This window comes from Pithys albifrons, chromosome Z (genome assembly GCF_047495875.1).
Source record: "Pithys albifrons albifrons isolate INPA30051 chromosome Z, PitAlb_v1, whole genome shotgun sequence".
Classification (NCBI taxonomy): Eukaryota; Metazoa; Chordata; class Aves; order Passeriformes; family Thamnophilidae; genus Pithys; species Pithys albifrons.
Genome location: NC_092497.1, coordinates 77,106,304 through 77,121,877, shown reverse-complemented (window position 1 = coordinate 77,121,877; position 15,574 = coordinate 77,106,304). Strand labels below are relative to the sequence as shown.

The window sequence follows — 15,574 nt, the reverse complement described above, 5'->3', positions numbered from 1 at the left end:
ATTTGTGTTTATTAGATGCAGAAGGACAAAACTGATAAGCGATGCAGTAAAACAATTTCAGTACGGATTTTGTACATCCTCACATTTTCAAGCTGCAGTTGATCAGTAGGAACACTCTTTGACTTCATTCAGCATAGACTTTGTTTAATCTACCACAGTTATCTCAAATACAGAAGAAGAATTTGCAAACACTAAAGAGTCTGTTTGCACTAGAGTCCTTGGTGATCTATGTGTATTTCAAGAATTAGTCAGAACTTCTTTATTTGATACAGAAACCTTATTACTGTCATGGTTTAACCCCAGCCAACAGCCAAGCACCACACAGCCTATCAGTTACTCACAGCAGGATCTGGGAGAGAAGCAGAAGGATAAAAGTAAGAAAACTCATGAGTTGAGATAAAGACAGTTTAATAGGGAAAGCAAAAGCTTTGCACACAAGCAAAGCAAAACAAAACAAGGAATTCATGCACTGCTTCCCGTGGGCAGGCAGGTGTTCAGCCATCTCCAGGACAGCAGGACCCCATCACTCCAAACATCCCCCTTTCCTTCTTCTTCTCCCATACTTATATACTGAGCATGATGTCATGTGATACAGGATATCCCTTTGGCCAGTTTGGGTCACCTGTCCCAACTGTGTCTACTCCCAGCTTCCCGTATACACCTACTTGCCTTGCCCATGTGGCAGTATGAAAAGCTGAAAAAGCCTTGGCTCTGTGTAAACCCCGCTCAGCAGTAACAAAAAACATGTATTATCAACAGCATGTTCACCACACATATGAAATACATGCCTATTACTAAACACTATGAAGAAAATTAACTCCACCCCAGCCAAACCCAGCACAATTACCAAAGGAAATGCATGTGAACAAATGGAAGTTGCTGAGCCCAGAAAGGAACGCTCTTCAAAAACCTGGCAACAGAGTAAAAGGGTAAACAGAAGAAAATTAGGATACAAATTCAACTGCCTTTAAATATATGTGATCGACATCTTAAATTTCTAAATCATATGCCAAGATACTCTAGGCCAAAATAAGTTGGTTTGCTTAATGCACTCAAAGCAGAAGATACACATCATATATTGTTTGAGCAGCACAAGTCTTACTAAGACTACTTTTGTCCTTCATTAAACTGGATAGCTGGCATCAGAAAACCAGAGATAGTTCCAGCATGGGATAGGTGGCCTCTCTTGTAGCTTGTAACTCAGTTATTCTTTGATTCAATAAGAATATCCCCTTCCACTTCAAGCTTAAGTTGACTCTCTTGAGTATCACTTTTAATGCCAGCACTAACACCTGGAAAGACACCTCCAAATGCTGGGTACTCTTGCATACATTTCTGCTTCTAGCCTGTTCATACCTTTGTCCATTACAGGCTGTTTTTCTTGTTGCAGGTCTCCTGAAGAAAAATTTCAGAATGGTGTGTTAATGCTTTAAAAACTGTAAAAATTAAAATGGGTCTTAAAAGTTGCCTGTACCAACTCTTCCACATGAAAAAAGGGTGTCATACCCAAAATTTTCAAAAGTAATCTCTGTTTTAACTGTTGGGAAAAAACACATTAATAGCTCGATCTGGGCTATTTTTTTAAATGGCCAGCTTTGATGGGCACTGCCATTGATGAAGTCCAGTAGTCTCTGCAATCCAGTTAGTCTACAGTTATGATGAAGTTAATGTATATTTAGTATACACAGATATACTATTTTGGGCCAGAAGAGGAACTACTGACTGAGGAGCACTTGGTTAGTGAACTGGAGGAACAAACTGACATAACTGCAATGAATGACATGCAGAGGACCACTAATCATTTTGTTAATAAATGCATTTTGTTATATAAATTAATACATAAATCAGTGGCAGAAGTGTGAGAGGCAGTTTATAAAATTGGGACTACTGTGCCTCATATAGAAAGCACAGTGGGGGGGGGGGATGTCTTTTCCAAAAATTCTTACCCATGTTTTCCTCCAGTTTTGCATCATCTTGTCATGTTCACTGATAGCACTTCTCCAGGTATCAAATTCTTTGGTCCATGCACCCTGACCAGCACTGTCTGAGAATTGTATATGGGGTGATTACATAACCATGTAATGGTGCAGAAGTCAGTACTTGTTCAGTTGCAGGACTTGCAGTGGAGGGTTGGGCTAGAAGGATCAGAAGCCACTATTTTGTCCTTCATTTTGCTCTACCTCTTTTCCTGTTACTTGGCAATAAGTTCTGGTGAAATGGTTGTCTCTTCTCTGCAGCAAAATTAATACCCTCCAGAGTAAACAGTGTTATTGCCTTTATCTGTGATTTGTGATCTAGAAAATGTGCCCTACAAATTAAGGGTTCAAACCCATCCATCAAGGCATGCCCCAGTTAGATCACACTGATCCTGGGGAGGAGAGTGATGAGATAGGACTGTGTCCAGTTAGTAAATTCTCCATTTTTCAGTAATGTTATATAGTTACTTATTACTTCCATTGAGAACTTCAGAAGGGCTATGTTACTGCTGCGTGATAAAATTTTAATACTGTCTGCCACCTTTTCTTGCAGAATGTAACACTGATGGGGACATAATATTTTCTGTTTATCCTTTGTGACAATAGCAACAGTATATAATGCTTTAAAGCACAGTGAGAGGCCCTCTCTCTGTTTTAAATTAATTTCAAGAGGCTTTTCATCCTGCTTCTGAGACAGACTTCAAAGTAACCAGAGTGATGGCATATAACTTGCATAACTCCCATTGCTTTTCTGTCACTAAAAAAAGAAGGAGCCATTCTTGACAAACTCACATTCATTCACCAGCTAATTAAATTTTCCTTCACATTGCAAAGAAAATCCATACCATATCATGTTCGTTACTCCTGCTGTCTTTTTAAAGACTATTCAGACCTTCTCCAGGCCTGGAGTTCTCAAGAGCTAGGTGTGGCAGGCAGTTTGGATCCCCAAAAATCTTGCACAGTTGCTTAAGTTGGCTACCTGCGTTCCTCCTTCGTTAGAATCGAAATGGAGCAGTGAGAACTGACCTCACCTAGCTAGAGGTGGTTTACAAATCATCTGGTATTTAAAAATCCTGGATACCAGAGGTTTCTCTTTACTGCCTGACTTCCTTAAGTCCTCATGAAATAAAGAAGTTTTTTACATTACCCTGTAGAGTTCTGGCAGAGTACCTCTTTGTAGCTCTCTAGTACTCATGCGACTTACAATTTTTTTCAGTAATTTAGCAGATTTTAGTTTAATATCTAGTCCATAACTGCTAATTTACTAGTTAGTCCTTTGTGGGAGGGTGTGGAAGAAGGAGTTTTTACAACTGAAGTGGACACTAATACACAGTAGGCAAGAGTTACCATCTTCAGATATGCACGTTTTATGGGTAAATATTACAGAGCTTTACTCATACCAAGGTCAGGCCAGACATGGCATAGATTGGAAACAAACCTACCTTTATCTTCCACCATGATCAGCACTTTTGATGTTGTGTTCCCAACTTTTGAGATGAATGAACATATATATTCTGTGTTTTCTGATACCGAATCTTTCACCCAACTGAGAACATGCACTCTGCCATCAAGCAGTGTATGAGATTGCTCCATGATGCATGCCTTCATCTTCTGTCCATTCTTCTTCCAGAGAAAATAGGAGTCTTCTGGACCTGTAAAAATGTCAGCCTATTCTGTAATAGATGAGCCTTTGAAAAGATAACAAAAGCCTACTACCTCAAGATTAGGCTTAAAAGCATAAATAGTTGATTGTCATGTTTCTTAGGTTTCTTCAGCTGAAATTCTGTGTACCAAATACCTGGGATGAGTTGCAGTAGCACTGATGACATAGGTTCAAGTCAAAGTTGTAAATGAGAGTATACGTATTAAGGAATTCTGTGGATTCTCACAAGGGGGAACTTAGCCCACAAACATGGTGGAGCAGATGAATGCACTATCTGCCTATATGAATTCCTGTAGAGCCAGGACCTAGTGCTGAACCAAGCTACACTAGCTTCTGGTACAAAGCTGAAGGCCCCGGAGACATGCCTCACAGAATCTGAAAAACAGGTTCGGAGGGGAAAACATTCAAGAGCTCAGTGTGTCAAAGATGCTGGAACTAGTGATGAGAGACAGAACTGGAAAAAGCACGGAACCAGTAGTCACAGCAGGCACGTAGCAAGACAGAACTTGAAAGAGGCTTGGATCAACAACAAAGAACAATCTAAGTTTTTAGTCTTCTTGCTATTATTTGTCTTAACCTGCAAGTACAATATTTGAATAAATCAGAGATTGACAGTGCCTAGAGGACAGAACAGCTGTTCACTGAAAATCAGCAAAGTTGGCTAAAGTGTACTTGGCAGCATCAGAGCCTTTTCATTTAAAATACAGACATCTGGGCCAACCTAAGAACATGGAATAATTCTGATGTCTAAAACATGCCTATTTCTCCCTCTAGGCCTAGGATCCAGACTAGTCTTAGCAAGAGAAGACATAAAGAGAAATTTGGGGTAAAAACGAAAAGCTGTTTTTGCAAATACGCCTTGACAGAACGGGTAACCTACTACACAAGTGAGTTTCATGAGCACTTCATATTGCAAATCAGTGTGGCATTTTTTCCCTAGAGAAATACAAATCTGTGATTAGTTTTAAATAATCACGCAGGCAGACAAAAAAACCCCAGTTTTTACATCTGTGCATTTCCTCAGTGTATCATGTTAAACTCTTAGTTTTATTTCTTAATCTGCCACAAGTAATGGACACAAATTAGTAGTAAGGTTGAATGATAGAGACAATCATCTAGCTAAAGCATTGCAGAGTTTCTCCGAGGGAAGTGGCACAGTCTTAAAGACTGACAACAGCTCTAACCAAGTGGAGAGGGTAAACACATTCTGGACTGAAAGTCACAGAATAGTTTAGCACATACTCAGTTTAGTAAAAAAAAAAAGGTGCTTTATGTGTGATTGTATTCATTCTACAGTTAACAGCAGATAGGTTACATGTTGTGAAAATCGTAGGAAGTCTGGAACCAGGGACAAATTACTTCTTCAGTAAACTAATGCTGCAGTTGGAATTTGCACAAATGGTGAGGAAGTCAGTACAAGCACAGCAGAAAGAAAAAATCTTGCAGTATCATTTTAGGGCCGTGCAAGGAAGTGGCACATTCAGTGCATGACCCTTCCCTAAACTTACCTCAAATGCACTATTCACATCAGAGAACCTGCTCTACTACTTTCTGGTGCTAAAGGTCACAGTTTTGCTGGAAATCTGCCGAAAGTTCAGCTTAGATCCGCATTTCACCAGAAGACTGAAATCCAAAAATTTCCTTATACATGAAATTTTTCAAGCTGTGTTGGTTCAGGCTGCCCCCTTATGGAGTTACAACTGGGCAATCTTACCCAATTACCTTCTCTACTTCTCTTTCATTATCAGAATAGAACAATAAAAAAAATACAATATGAAACAGTTTCATCTGCAAAAGCTTTGAATCACATTTGTTAAATGCAAATTTCTACAGCTCTCTGGTAAAATAAATTCAGACTCAGATGCAACAGAGAATTAGTTTTTGAAGATAAAGGAAAATAAAATGAACATATTCTCTCCATTTTCTACTGATGCTATAATACAAATTAATTACACGTCTGCTGAAAATTTTAAAATACGAGTTTCTGAAACATTAGATCTACTTACTTTGCCATCCATTTTAAGAATGCTTGAAAAATGAAAAAAAACTATAAAATCACAATAAAGCAAATAAAAAGCACAACAGTAAGTTAACTTAGCAATTGCTTCAATATATTGTGATTAAGTAAAATCAATTTCACTTACTTAGACTTTTAGATGGGGAATTAACCTCAAAAATGCAAAAAAAACCCTTGCTGCATTGCCTGAATTATCCTTTTTTTTTTTTGCATAAGCCCTTCACAATTTCCTGTGTGTGTGAGAGTGTTTGCTTTTGTCCTATATAGATTGCATTTTCTATACCTCTGCTTTTAGTAGTTTGAATGAAACAGTACTGCCCACATACTAACAGCCCAGGAATTGTCCAGGTAGTTTTTGCTGGCAGAAAAGGTTCTCTGATTCATGTCAAGTTGATCTGGGTTGCTTAAACCATGTATTTTAATAGCAAGATGATTTTTCCTCAATATTTTCCACAATAAAAAAATTCCAGCAGCGAAATAGCACAAAAACCCACTGCAGCTGCTTGTAAGCTTCTCCCACAGTGTAACTGTGTGCACTGAGTTACTGGTCAAATTTGACCTATGGGTAAAATCAATAAGTAAATAAAACCAGATTTAAAGAACTGAAGCATACAGCTACAGATCCAGAGAAGCATGGTGATGTGCCCTGATAAACTGGAGCAAATTAAGCATTTACTATATACACATCAGGGCTTTCAAGTTTGGAGATACCAATTTCAGAGGAGAGCATTGTGGATTAAGGAGAGCTCACTGACATAAGGAGCACTGCCCACACTCGCTCATGTGCCAAACGCTGCTAGATGCAGAGCTGCACAGACATTTGAAAAGCAGCCCAGTGAAGCTGTGTAGTGAAACTGAGCAGTGCTACCCCACTGCTGCTGATTTAGCATGTCCTACCAAGCCAGTTCTTGAAGGGTAGCATTAGAACAAGGCTTCCCTATACTTAGGAACAGTCCCAAGACAGAAGAGAGGTAGTGAAATAAAGCGAGAGCAATCAGCAAGCCTAAACTGCTTCCTAAAGCTTTCTCCAGCTAACCTAACTTCTCTTGACAGCAAATTGAAATCCAGCAAAGATAACCAACAGGGATCCCCCTGAGAAATTCCATCAGGGTAACAAAATGTCTTTTACACAACTTCCTATAATCTGAACAGAACTGCTACCACAGGCTATCCAGTGATGGGAAAACCCCCCTCCCTTCTGTAACCCCATACACACTGAAACCCCTTCAAAATATCAAGTGCAGCAGATTTAAAAAGAGTGGCATGTGGATTTAATGCTTACTATTTAGCTTGCAGCTTTGCTGAATGCTACTGAAGCAAATAACAGATTTCTAGAAACTAAGATCATACAGGAAGCTCTGATCTCAAACAGGGATTAAGTTTTAAAAAGACCCTGTAATCTGGATGCAGTAAAGTTATTTTTAATCAGAGATCAAAGTTAGCCCAGGAAAAGGTTAGTCAATCATTAACAGGAACACTACCACCAAGCACTACCCAGTATGTGAATGAAAAATTTAGGCTGGTTACAGTGACTTGAGCTGCGGGAGTGTGAGTCATTGCTGCTGATAAACTACCAAAGTAATTAATCTCTAGTTTATGAAGCCATCAGAGGGTAATTGATTGGAAAAGTGGTGAAAGAATCTAAACTGAGACAAGCATCTTTGCAGTTTTCTGAAAAAACAGTGAGCAAGTTACACAGCCTGCACCTTCTGTAACTGGGGTGAAGTTTTTTATAATGTGATTGGTTTTGTTTATTGAAGTAGGAGCAATGCATTCTGGAAGATAATCCTGACAGCAAACAATCACTTTAAAAAGTCAAGGAAAATGGACCTGAAATGTCAAAAGAATATTGTTTCCAACACCAAATATTTTGTACTGAAGAATACACAACATACGTTGCCTTCAAATACCTGGTATTTTGATAAACTACCAGCCCATTTGTGTAACATCAACACCACAAACTGGTGCAGCCTTATTAGGGCAGATGAAAAAAGCAGGAATTGCTCCCTGCAAAATGTGAACCATGTCCCAGCTGGAATCACCAGAGGTGATGCACACTGCATGCAGATGGAAGCAGAACATGGCATCTGTCTTCTCACAGTGGAACTCAAAAGCAGGTTGGGGAAACAGCTGACTTACCTGTTACATGAAAATGCAATTGGTAACTTTGTGCTTCCCAGCACAAACAGCATTTATTTAGTGTTCTCTGAGTGGGTCCAGAAAAAGGTTTTGCAGTTGGAACCCAGGTAATTGCCTGGGGAAAAAAATAAATGAAGCACTAGCAAGCTAGAACTAAGGACTGGCAGAAAAAAAATTAGGGTTCCACTTCAAGTTTGCATAATCCTGTTATCTAACAAGGATACTACAGTGAGTTTTAAAAATAAGCTGAAGAGAACTGGAGAACATGTTTTATGGAGTAGCATGTTTTCTAAAAATAATTCTGTTCTCCAGAGAACACAAACTACTGCTTTTGCTTCTTTGATTGCCAGGTAGATTTAGCAGTAAGATGACTGGAAGAGATAGAAATGAGATCTTCATCTACACTGAGGGGACAATGCACGTAGCACACTGAAGCAGCTCTGGTAGCAGTTTCTGCAGAAATTGTTAACAGGTGACAACTTTGTTCCAAATTAGTACCCAGTTAACCAGCCATCACACCAATTGATTAATAATCAGAAGTCTACAGGCTGTAGCTCTCATGGGAAAGAAAAGTGTGTGCAGGTAGTAAGTTTGCAATCCAGGCTGGTGGGGGCAAACAAGATGTTCTGAGGAAAAATAGTGTAAAGTTGTGATTATGCTCCAGAGATTCCAATACCTGTCCAAACCACATCTCACCAGGCAGGACGGGGAAACACAGCTGCTCAGTAAGGGCCAGGGTGTGGTTAGTACCACTGTACTGCTCCAGTGTGCCACTACTAAATCAAGAGTTCCACATTAGCAAGGAGAAAAACAGCTGGAATATTTAAACTTAATTGCAAGAGAAGAAAGGCTAAGCTGAGAGGTCAAGGTCAAGTAAATGTGTATAAACAAATGGTAAGGAGAAGCAAATACAAACCAAAGTGAATCCCTTTCTCTCCCAAGAGAATACATCCCTAAAGGTCTTTAGAAGTTAGGTTTGTGTCTCAAAGACCCCAGTGGGAAGTAAACCTCTCCTTTTATAAATACCTACTCATGCTACAAAAGCTTTTTTTTTCCTGCACCCTTGTAGTCTTCCCATAATCATGTGAATATTAAATCTAAATGGAGAATACTTGCTGTTTCATGACCAAATGAGTTTGTCTCCTTAAACAGCCCATGCCATGCCTGATCTCCAAACAAGCTGAAAGCTGAACTAGACAACTAAGCTGCAAAGCCACTGCTGCAGAGGGATTCCTTCATGGAGGTACCAGCTGTTTACCTTGGCCTCCAGAGACATTTTGGCAAATTCTTTTCTCCAGAGGATGGCTTATTGAAACTGTGCACAGCTACCAATGAAAAGCTTTGAAAACCATGCAATAGGCTTTATTTGGCCAAGCCCTTGGCTGACATGTCATGGCAGCCATTAAGATTTACTGGTGAGCGTATGACAACACTTATCTACTGATGTGTATGGGACGCACTACAACACATGCAGCCTCAAAATATTTTAAGCACATTACAACAGTAATAACCACTTGCAGGCCACAAACTACTAGTCCTAAGTTGACTGATTCCCCCCATGGGAAGAAAGATATTTTAGTGTCTTTAAGCATTTACAAATTATTAAAAGCCACACAAGAAAAGGTTTCCCAACTGCATTATTGCACAGAAAAAACCTGTATGATTGCAGTCAGCTGCACACTGTGCAAGGTAAGATTCAATTCAGGAGGAAAAAAAAATTAGAAAACCTTCTGAGGAAAAATTAGTAAGACACTTTTGGTTCTACCTGTTTTCCTTACTCTCCCTTTATGCTTAATTATATTTATGTTTACACAATTTATTCTAATCCTTATAAGAAAATCGATAGTTTTTAAAAGGTGTTATACACCTTAACATGAATTTCTTAACTTGACCATAGCAAGCATTTACATATAAAACTGCACAGTGAAAGAAATTTCTACAAAATGTTTTAAAATCTGTTGATAGCAGACTTTAAGAAGGCATTATCAATGTCACAGTCCTCATAGAAATCAATTTTCAGCTTTCTTACAGAAGTCACTATGAAGGGAACCATCAGAACCTGGAAACACCAGCATTTACAAAGGTGCTTAATGCTGTTGGTTTTGCATGTAGAGTTAGATGTAAGAGGGTGTCAGCAGGCCCCTATGTCTGAAAAATAGAAATGCCAACATCCTAGAAACTACAGCCTTAAGGTATCACAATCTAAAATAGCAAGGATACCTCTACTGTCTATTGATCTTATGTAAAATAGGTCTGTGATATTTACTTGATTTTATAACCTTAAGACTTCCAAGTCCTTTTCTATAAAAGGAACAATCAATTTTTCAATGTATCTTCCAGATGCATCTCAAATAATGAAAAACAGATGGCATGTCAGAGATCCGCCCTAAGGAATGGTTTTATAGTACCAAGATGCCTTTAAATGATGTTTAGTCAGTGCATAAACCTTTGAAAGAACTGGTACAGATTGTGGTACTACAAATTATGAAGTAGCAGCTACTACGAGATAACTATACACTGAAAGTGAGTCATAGGCAAATTGCATTAGATAAAACACTGAAGGTCTCTAGAGAAGCTAATTTATACAGTGGGATATGGAATTGTTTAACAAGGTGCAAATTTAGCATTCTCACATGAACATAAACCAACCATCAATTACTAAGTATCATGCAGATTAAATTCAAGGGCGTCACTGTGTAAATCTCAAAATATTTGGCATAAAAAGTTAAAAATTTTAAAAAGTTTTAAAGTATTTGTTTAGTCACTTGAATTGTCTTGGGAGATGCAGAGCTCATCTTTGCTACTCTACTAAGTAAAACATTTTCAGGTTTCCAAAACTAGTTTTGCATCTGTCCACAGCCTCAATTATTAAGAGATACCAACTGCAATTGACTATAAAACTTAAGTGCATGCTCATGGGAAATTCCTGTGTTACTGGAAATTTGCGTTCTTTTAAGAGTAAAAAAGTAACAGCCCTAGTAAACTCCATTTTAAGACACATGCTGTAATTTAAGTGCTGTCATTTGTAGTTCCACACAAACATTTTGTCTCTAGCAGAAAACACACTCCAAGGCAGGCTCATTCTGCTCTGCATGCTGCACAACTCTGTGCCACCCCTGACTGAGCTCCAAACCAGATGAGATCACCTCAGGGCACCATGGCTGATGCAATCATGTAAATGATGTGAAAACCTCACACAAGAATGACTTACACATTTAATGTGAGCAAGCCAGTCTCTGACAGATGAGCCCCTCCTCCCAGGGACAAATCAGGCACACCAAGGGGTAGGAAGGGCTTTTGAGCCCTGAGATGCATGAGCACGTTGTGACACCAGCACAGGCAGCCCTTAGGCTTCCCAGAAGGGACTAAATCCCCAATCCATAATACGAAGTCCAGTCTTACCACTGTTTCTTTGAGAGGAACCAGAAGCACTTCCACAGCTCGGTCATCCTGGCCCTGCCTATGCCATCAATGCATCACTTGGATGCCAGGTGGTTGTGACAGTTTCTTCCAATACACACACCCCTCCTACACCTCCTGAGGAGTGAATTCCACAGGGTGACTTTAGGACACAGCAAATACCATTAATGGCAATTTTTAAAAGCAGCATGAGCATGATGATAAAACATGCACTGCTGGATGAAAAAAAGTAATTTTAAAATAAATTCCAGGTCCATTTAAATCTTTTGTGCTATTTATGCTATTATAATTTTTTGCATGGTGGACAATGAAGTTTCTTAATTGCCTATAGCCAAATTATTGCTGAAAGGTCTTTTCCAATATAAATTATTTCATTCCATGAAAGAAACTTCATCCCACCATTGTTCTTTTTAGCCATGGAAACACAAATAATGCCTTCATTAAGATCTACACTAATAAAAATGTGTATGACTCCATAAAACACTAACAGAGAGACCAATCTGAAACAACGCTACTTTTAAAAATTGCTCTATCTATATAATCTCTTATTTTAAGGAACAAGGTTACATCTAAAGACCTGTTTAGATCCATTAAATCACACTTAAGTTAAACCAGCAATTACAAATTGTAATTTCTAACAATCCAAACAAAATCTGGAAGGTAAGTGTTGAATTGCTATGGAAAAAATAGCTTTTTCCTTCTTCTGTACACCTCAGATAATACATCTGTCATAAAATGGAAGTTGCTATTCCTGTAAGTAGTTCACCATTTAAAATAAGATGAAAAAGGAATAACTGACCTGATCTAAACAATATGCTAAATTCAAATACAAGTACATTTTTTAAATTGCATACACACTGACAATGAAAATATCTACCTGCTTAAACATCCATATGCAAACCTGATTCCCTGAGTTCCTTCAGCATGCAAGTGAGCCTAATAAAATCAATTACCTCCGTTATACAATACAGTACCTGCACTGACTGGCTCTTGGTAACAGCACGTCAGGATCCCGAAACTGTCTTTTCTCTTCCTGCTCCCCCCACCCCCAAACATCAGAACAGTAAAACTTACACAGTGCATGGTGACATAGCTAAGCCTTTAATGCTGGCTTATACAGGGATCCTCCAACTTACCTGTGGCTTGGCAGAAGAGGTGAAAATGTCCCCGGACAATAACATGCTGTGCCTGGTCACTTAGCAAAGGTGGCAACAGCATGACCTTTACAGGGTCTGTGATAGACCAAACATCAGGCTGGGTACGGGTGGGTGAAGGAGGTGAATCATTTCCCACACAGGACAAAAAGGAGGTACCAGTAGGAGGGAAAGGTATAGGAGATGAGGCTGTGTGACAGAAGAGGACAGAAAAGAAAGTAAAAGGGTACTAAGGAAAAAAGTTGTAAGAAATACATCACACAATGAAGAAATAATGCAAAAAGACAAATGAATTTTAGAAAGGTAGTAAGAGGAAGTGTCCCTAGGCCCCTACAGAAGAGCATTTTTCTCTTTCACCCATATTTTTTTTCCTCATCCTTCCAATCTATCCACCCATTCAATTGAAGCTGAGAGGCTGTTTCAAATTAATTATGAGAGTTTCCACTTTCCCCCTTAAAGGAAATCACAAGGTACACATTAGTGCTTGCCAAATGGAAAGCAGTGTCATTGTGTCACGCTTCATAAAAGCCAAGATATAATACAATTTATTTTAATATTTATTCTGTTATATGTACATAATTAAAAATAGAAAAATAAAACCAAACTGAATCATAAAATATAAACTGTTTACACTAAGATGGTCTAAATTATGTTCGCATGAAAGTTCAACATAGAAAAGCAGCCCAAGCATACTGTTATTTACTGTTAAAACATATTCTACTTCTAGCAATATTTACAGAAAGATGCAGTGAAAGGAACAATTCTTCAGGACTGTACTGCACACAAAATGCTTTTACAGACAAACAGTGCTGCTGTGAACCACGCTGAGAACAAATGCACACTTTCACGTTAGCAGGCATGATTCACATAAACAGTTCAAAGGACTGATTGTTTAAGCAGCTCCAGTTTCAGTCTCCAGGTGCACAGGAGAGTGGAAGGTATCATCCAGAAAGGGTGATGCTGCAAAGATTTGTCACAAAAAGAAGCTGAGTAATTTCTGAATCTGAAAAGAAGAGAGAAAAAAAACCCCAACACGACATTTTCTCTTCAGGCTGTGTCATGACAGTCCGTTCCAGCGAGTCACTTGCTTAACTGCTGGAGTTAATTCTTCTGGATTCCTGTTTTGCTTCCACAATCCAAGAAACCTCATTCCATGTCACTGCTAACTGGCAGTTGCTTGCCTGTACTGTTTTGTTAACTAAAAAAAAAAATAAACCGTGACTATGTCCAGCTCTCTGGCTGGTGGGGGGAGGAAAAATAAAAAAGAAAAGCATTTATTTAGATCCTCCTTCCCCATTCCCCACTTTACTCCATGTTTTGTACCGATATTGTTGTACCTACATTTCTAGAAAGCAGCAAAGAAAAAAGCCATTAAACAAGATTATCCCTGAGTCTTACACAAATCAAGGCAATGCTATCCCCATTTTACCTTAAAATCTAAGATACTTAAAAAGTAGTTAAAAAATTAACCAACTAAAGAGAACTAGTGTGCCAAAACACAAAGCATAAAACTAAAAATAATCACTAGAAGCAAAGAAAAAAAATGTCCCAATCTGGACAAAAGTCTATAATTTACCAATCTGATAAACTAAACTCAATTTCCAATTTGGAATTAAAATGAAACTAGGTCTTTTTTTAATGGGAACTAAAAATGTATGTAGACCGAAGCACTTTTTAAAGCCAACTGAATTAGAAAGTTACTTATACTCTACAGAAGAACACAGCCAAAGAACAAGCAAGTAGCTTCACTTGAGCAAAGTGCTCAGTGGGGGAAAAAATTGGGAAAAACAAGTGGTGATCTGAAACTGGCCATTTAAAAGGAAGACAAAAAAACGCAAAAAAAGGACAGTACAACACAAGATGCTATGGTCTCCAGACAAGAATACCACTTCTCTAATCTGCTGAGATCTGAATGAAAATTGGCTTGCTGTACAGCTTAAGCATGTAACCCCACTGTGGCTTAGCTGTCACATCCTGTCACGCTGTCCGTGCTCAAATATCCAGCCACAGGACCACAGCTTGCTTCCACCATGGAAAGGGGCGACTGGGCCCTTCATTCCCCTTCCACATCAGAGTCAGCATACTTGAGCTCACACTTGACATCAAAGGGCTTGGCCTTGGCCTCTTGGGACGCCTGTGAATCCCCGGCCTGCAGCTGGCTGTTCCCACAGTCGGGCTCAGTCTCGTAGCCAGTGTCATGGGCAGGCTTCGGCTGCTCCCCGCTCTGGTGGCTGACACTGCCTTGCTCCACCAGTGTCTCCTTCACACTCTGCTCACAGTCAGAAAAATCTGACTTTGTTTTCTTCTTACCAAGCAGCATGACAGAGCGAAATTTCAAGCACTGCCCTGGCAAGTACCCTTTGTAACAGTTGTAGGAGAGCAGGCACAAAAACAGAATGAAAAAGAAGAGGAAGAGGAACATCAACAGGAAGTTATCATTTGACTTGAGGAACATTGTCTTTTCTGGGACTGCATCAGGAATTGAATTGAAGAGGTCTGTGTTGGAGGCTACACTTGTTAGGACAGGACCAATGGGCTTTGTTACTATCCTTGCTGTCGTTACTGGTACCATATGAGTGGTTAAGGTTTGAGCAGTAGAACCGTCGGTTGATACAGCTGACACTTTTGGGACACCGTTATTACCTTCTGTTGATGCAGCTGTGGCAGTGGGGCCCACAGTGGTGTGCTGTATTTTTTTCAGTTCCAAAACATGCTTAGCCAGTACTTGAGAAAATTTCTTATTCTTCACTTTTTCTTCTGACAAACACTGGTAAACACCACTGTCTCCTTCTGATAAATTGAAGATGAGCAGTGCCTTTTCCAGTAGACGGTACTTGGGACTCTCCACTCTCAGCACATCGTCTCTGAACTTCCAAACTACCTGTGCCAGATTGGACTTTTGAGAACACTTGAGTTCTGCTGTGCTCCCATGCTTGAATGTATGCTGTAGGGGATTCTCTCTTACTTTATCTAGAACATCAAAATAAATGTGCAGAGTATCAGCAATGATTCCAGTTTGCTCTAATCTGTACAGCTTCACAGGACTGTGTTACAGTCTTAATTGAAGTGTGAAGGTTATGGCATTCACTTCACAAGACCAAGATGACAGCATGCAAAAATCTCAGTGAATTACCAAGCTATAGCTGTAAGCAAAACATCAAGACAGACTAACAGATAAGGACACCTCAAACTCTAAGACAGCCAC

General features: G+C 39.2%; 1 protein-coding gene across 22 annotated transcripts in view; it reads right to left on the bottom strand.

Annotated features, from left to right (window-relative positions):
• The window catches only part of SEMA4D (semaphorin 4D), a 95,152-nt gene continuing 79,578 nt past the window's right edge, over positions 1 to 15,574 (bottom strand). For 12 of the 22 annotated variants that reach the window (XM_071581627.1, XM_071581626.1, XM_071581631.1 and 9 more), the window contains one exon: positions 12,892 to 15,339. In XM_071581627.1, coding sequence (XP_071437728.1) covers positions 14,423 to 15,339 — 917 coding nt within the window. In that variant the 3' untranslated portion in view covers positions 12,892 to 14,422. Of the gene's footprint in view, positions 350 to 391; positions 1,396 to 1,946; positions 2,045 to 3,418; positions 3,629 to 5,645; positions 5,687 to 10,849; positions 11,333 to 12,351; positions 12,559 to 12,891; positions 15,340 to 15,574 lie in introns of those variants that run through there. The other 10 variants (XR_011700023.1, XR_011700024.1, XM_071581636.1 and 7 more) reach the window with 10 other exon arrangements.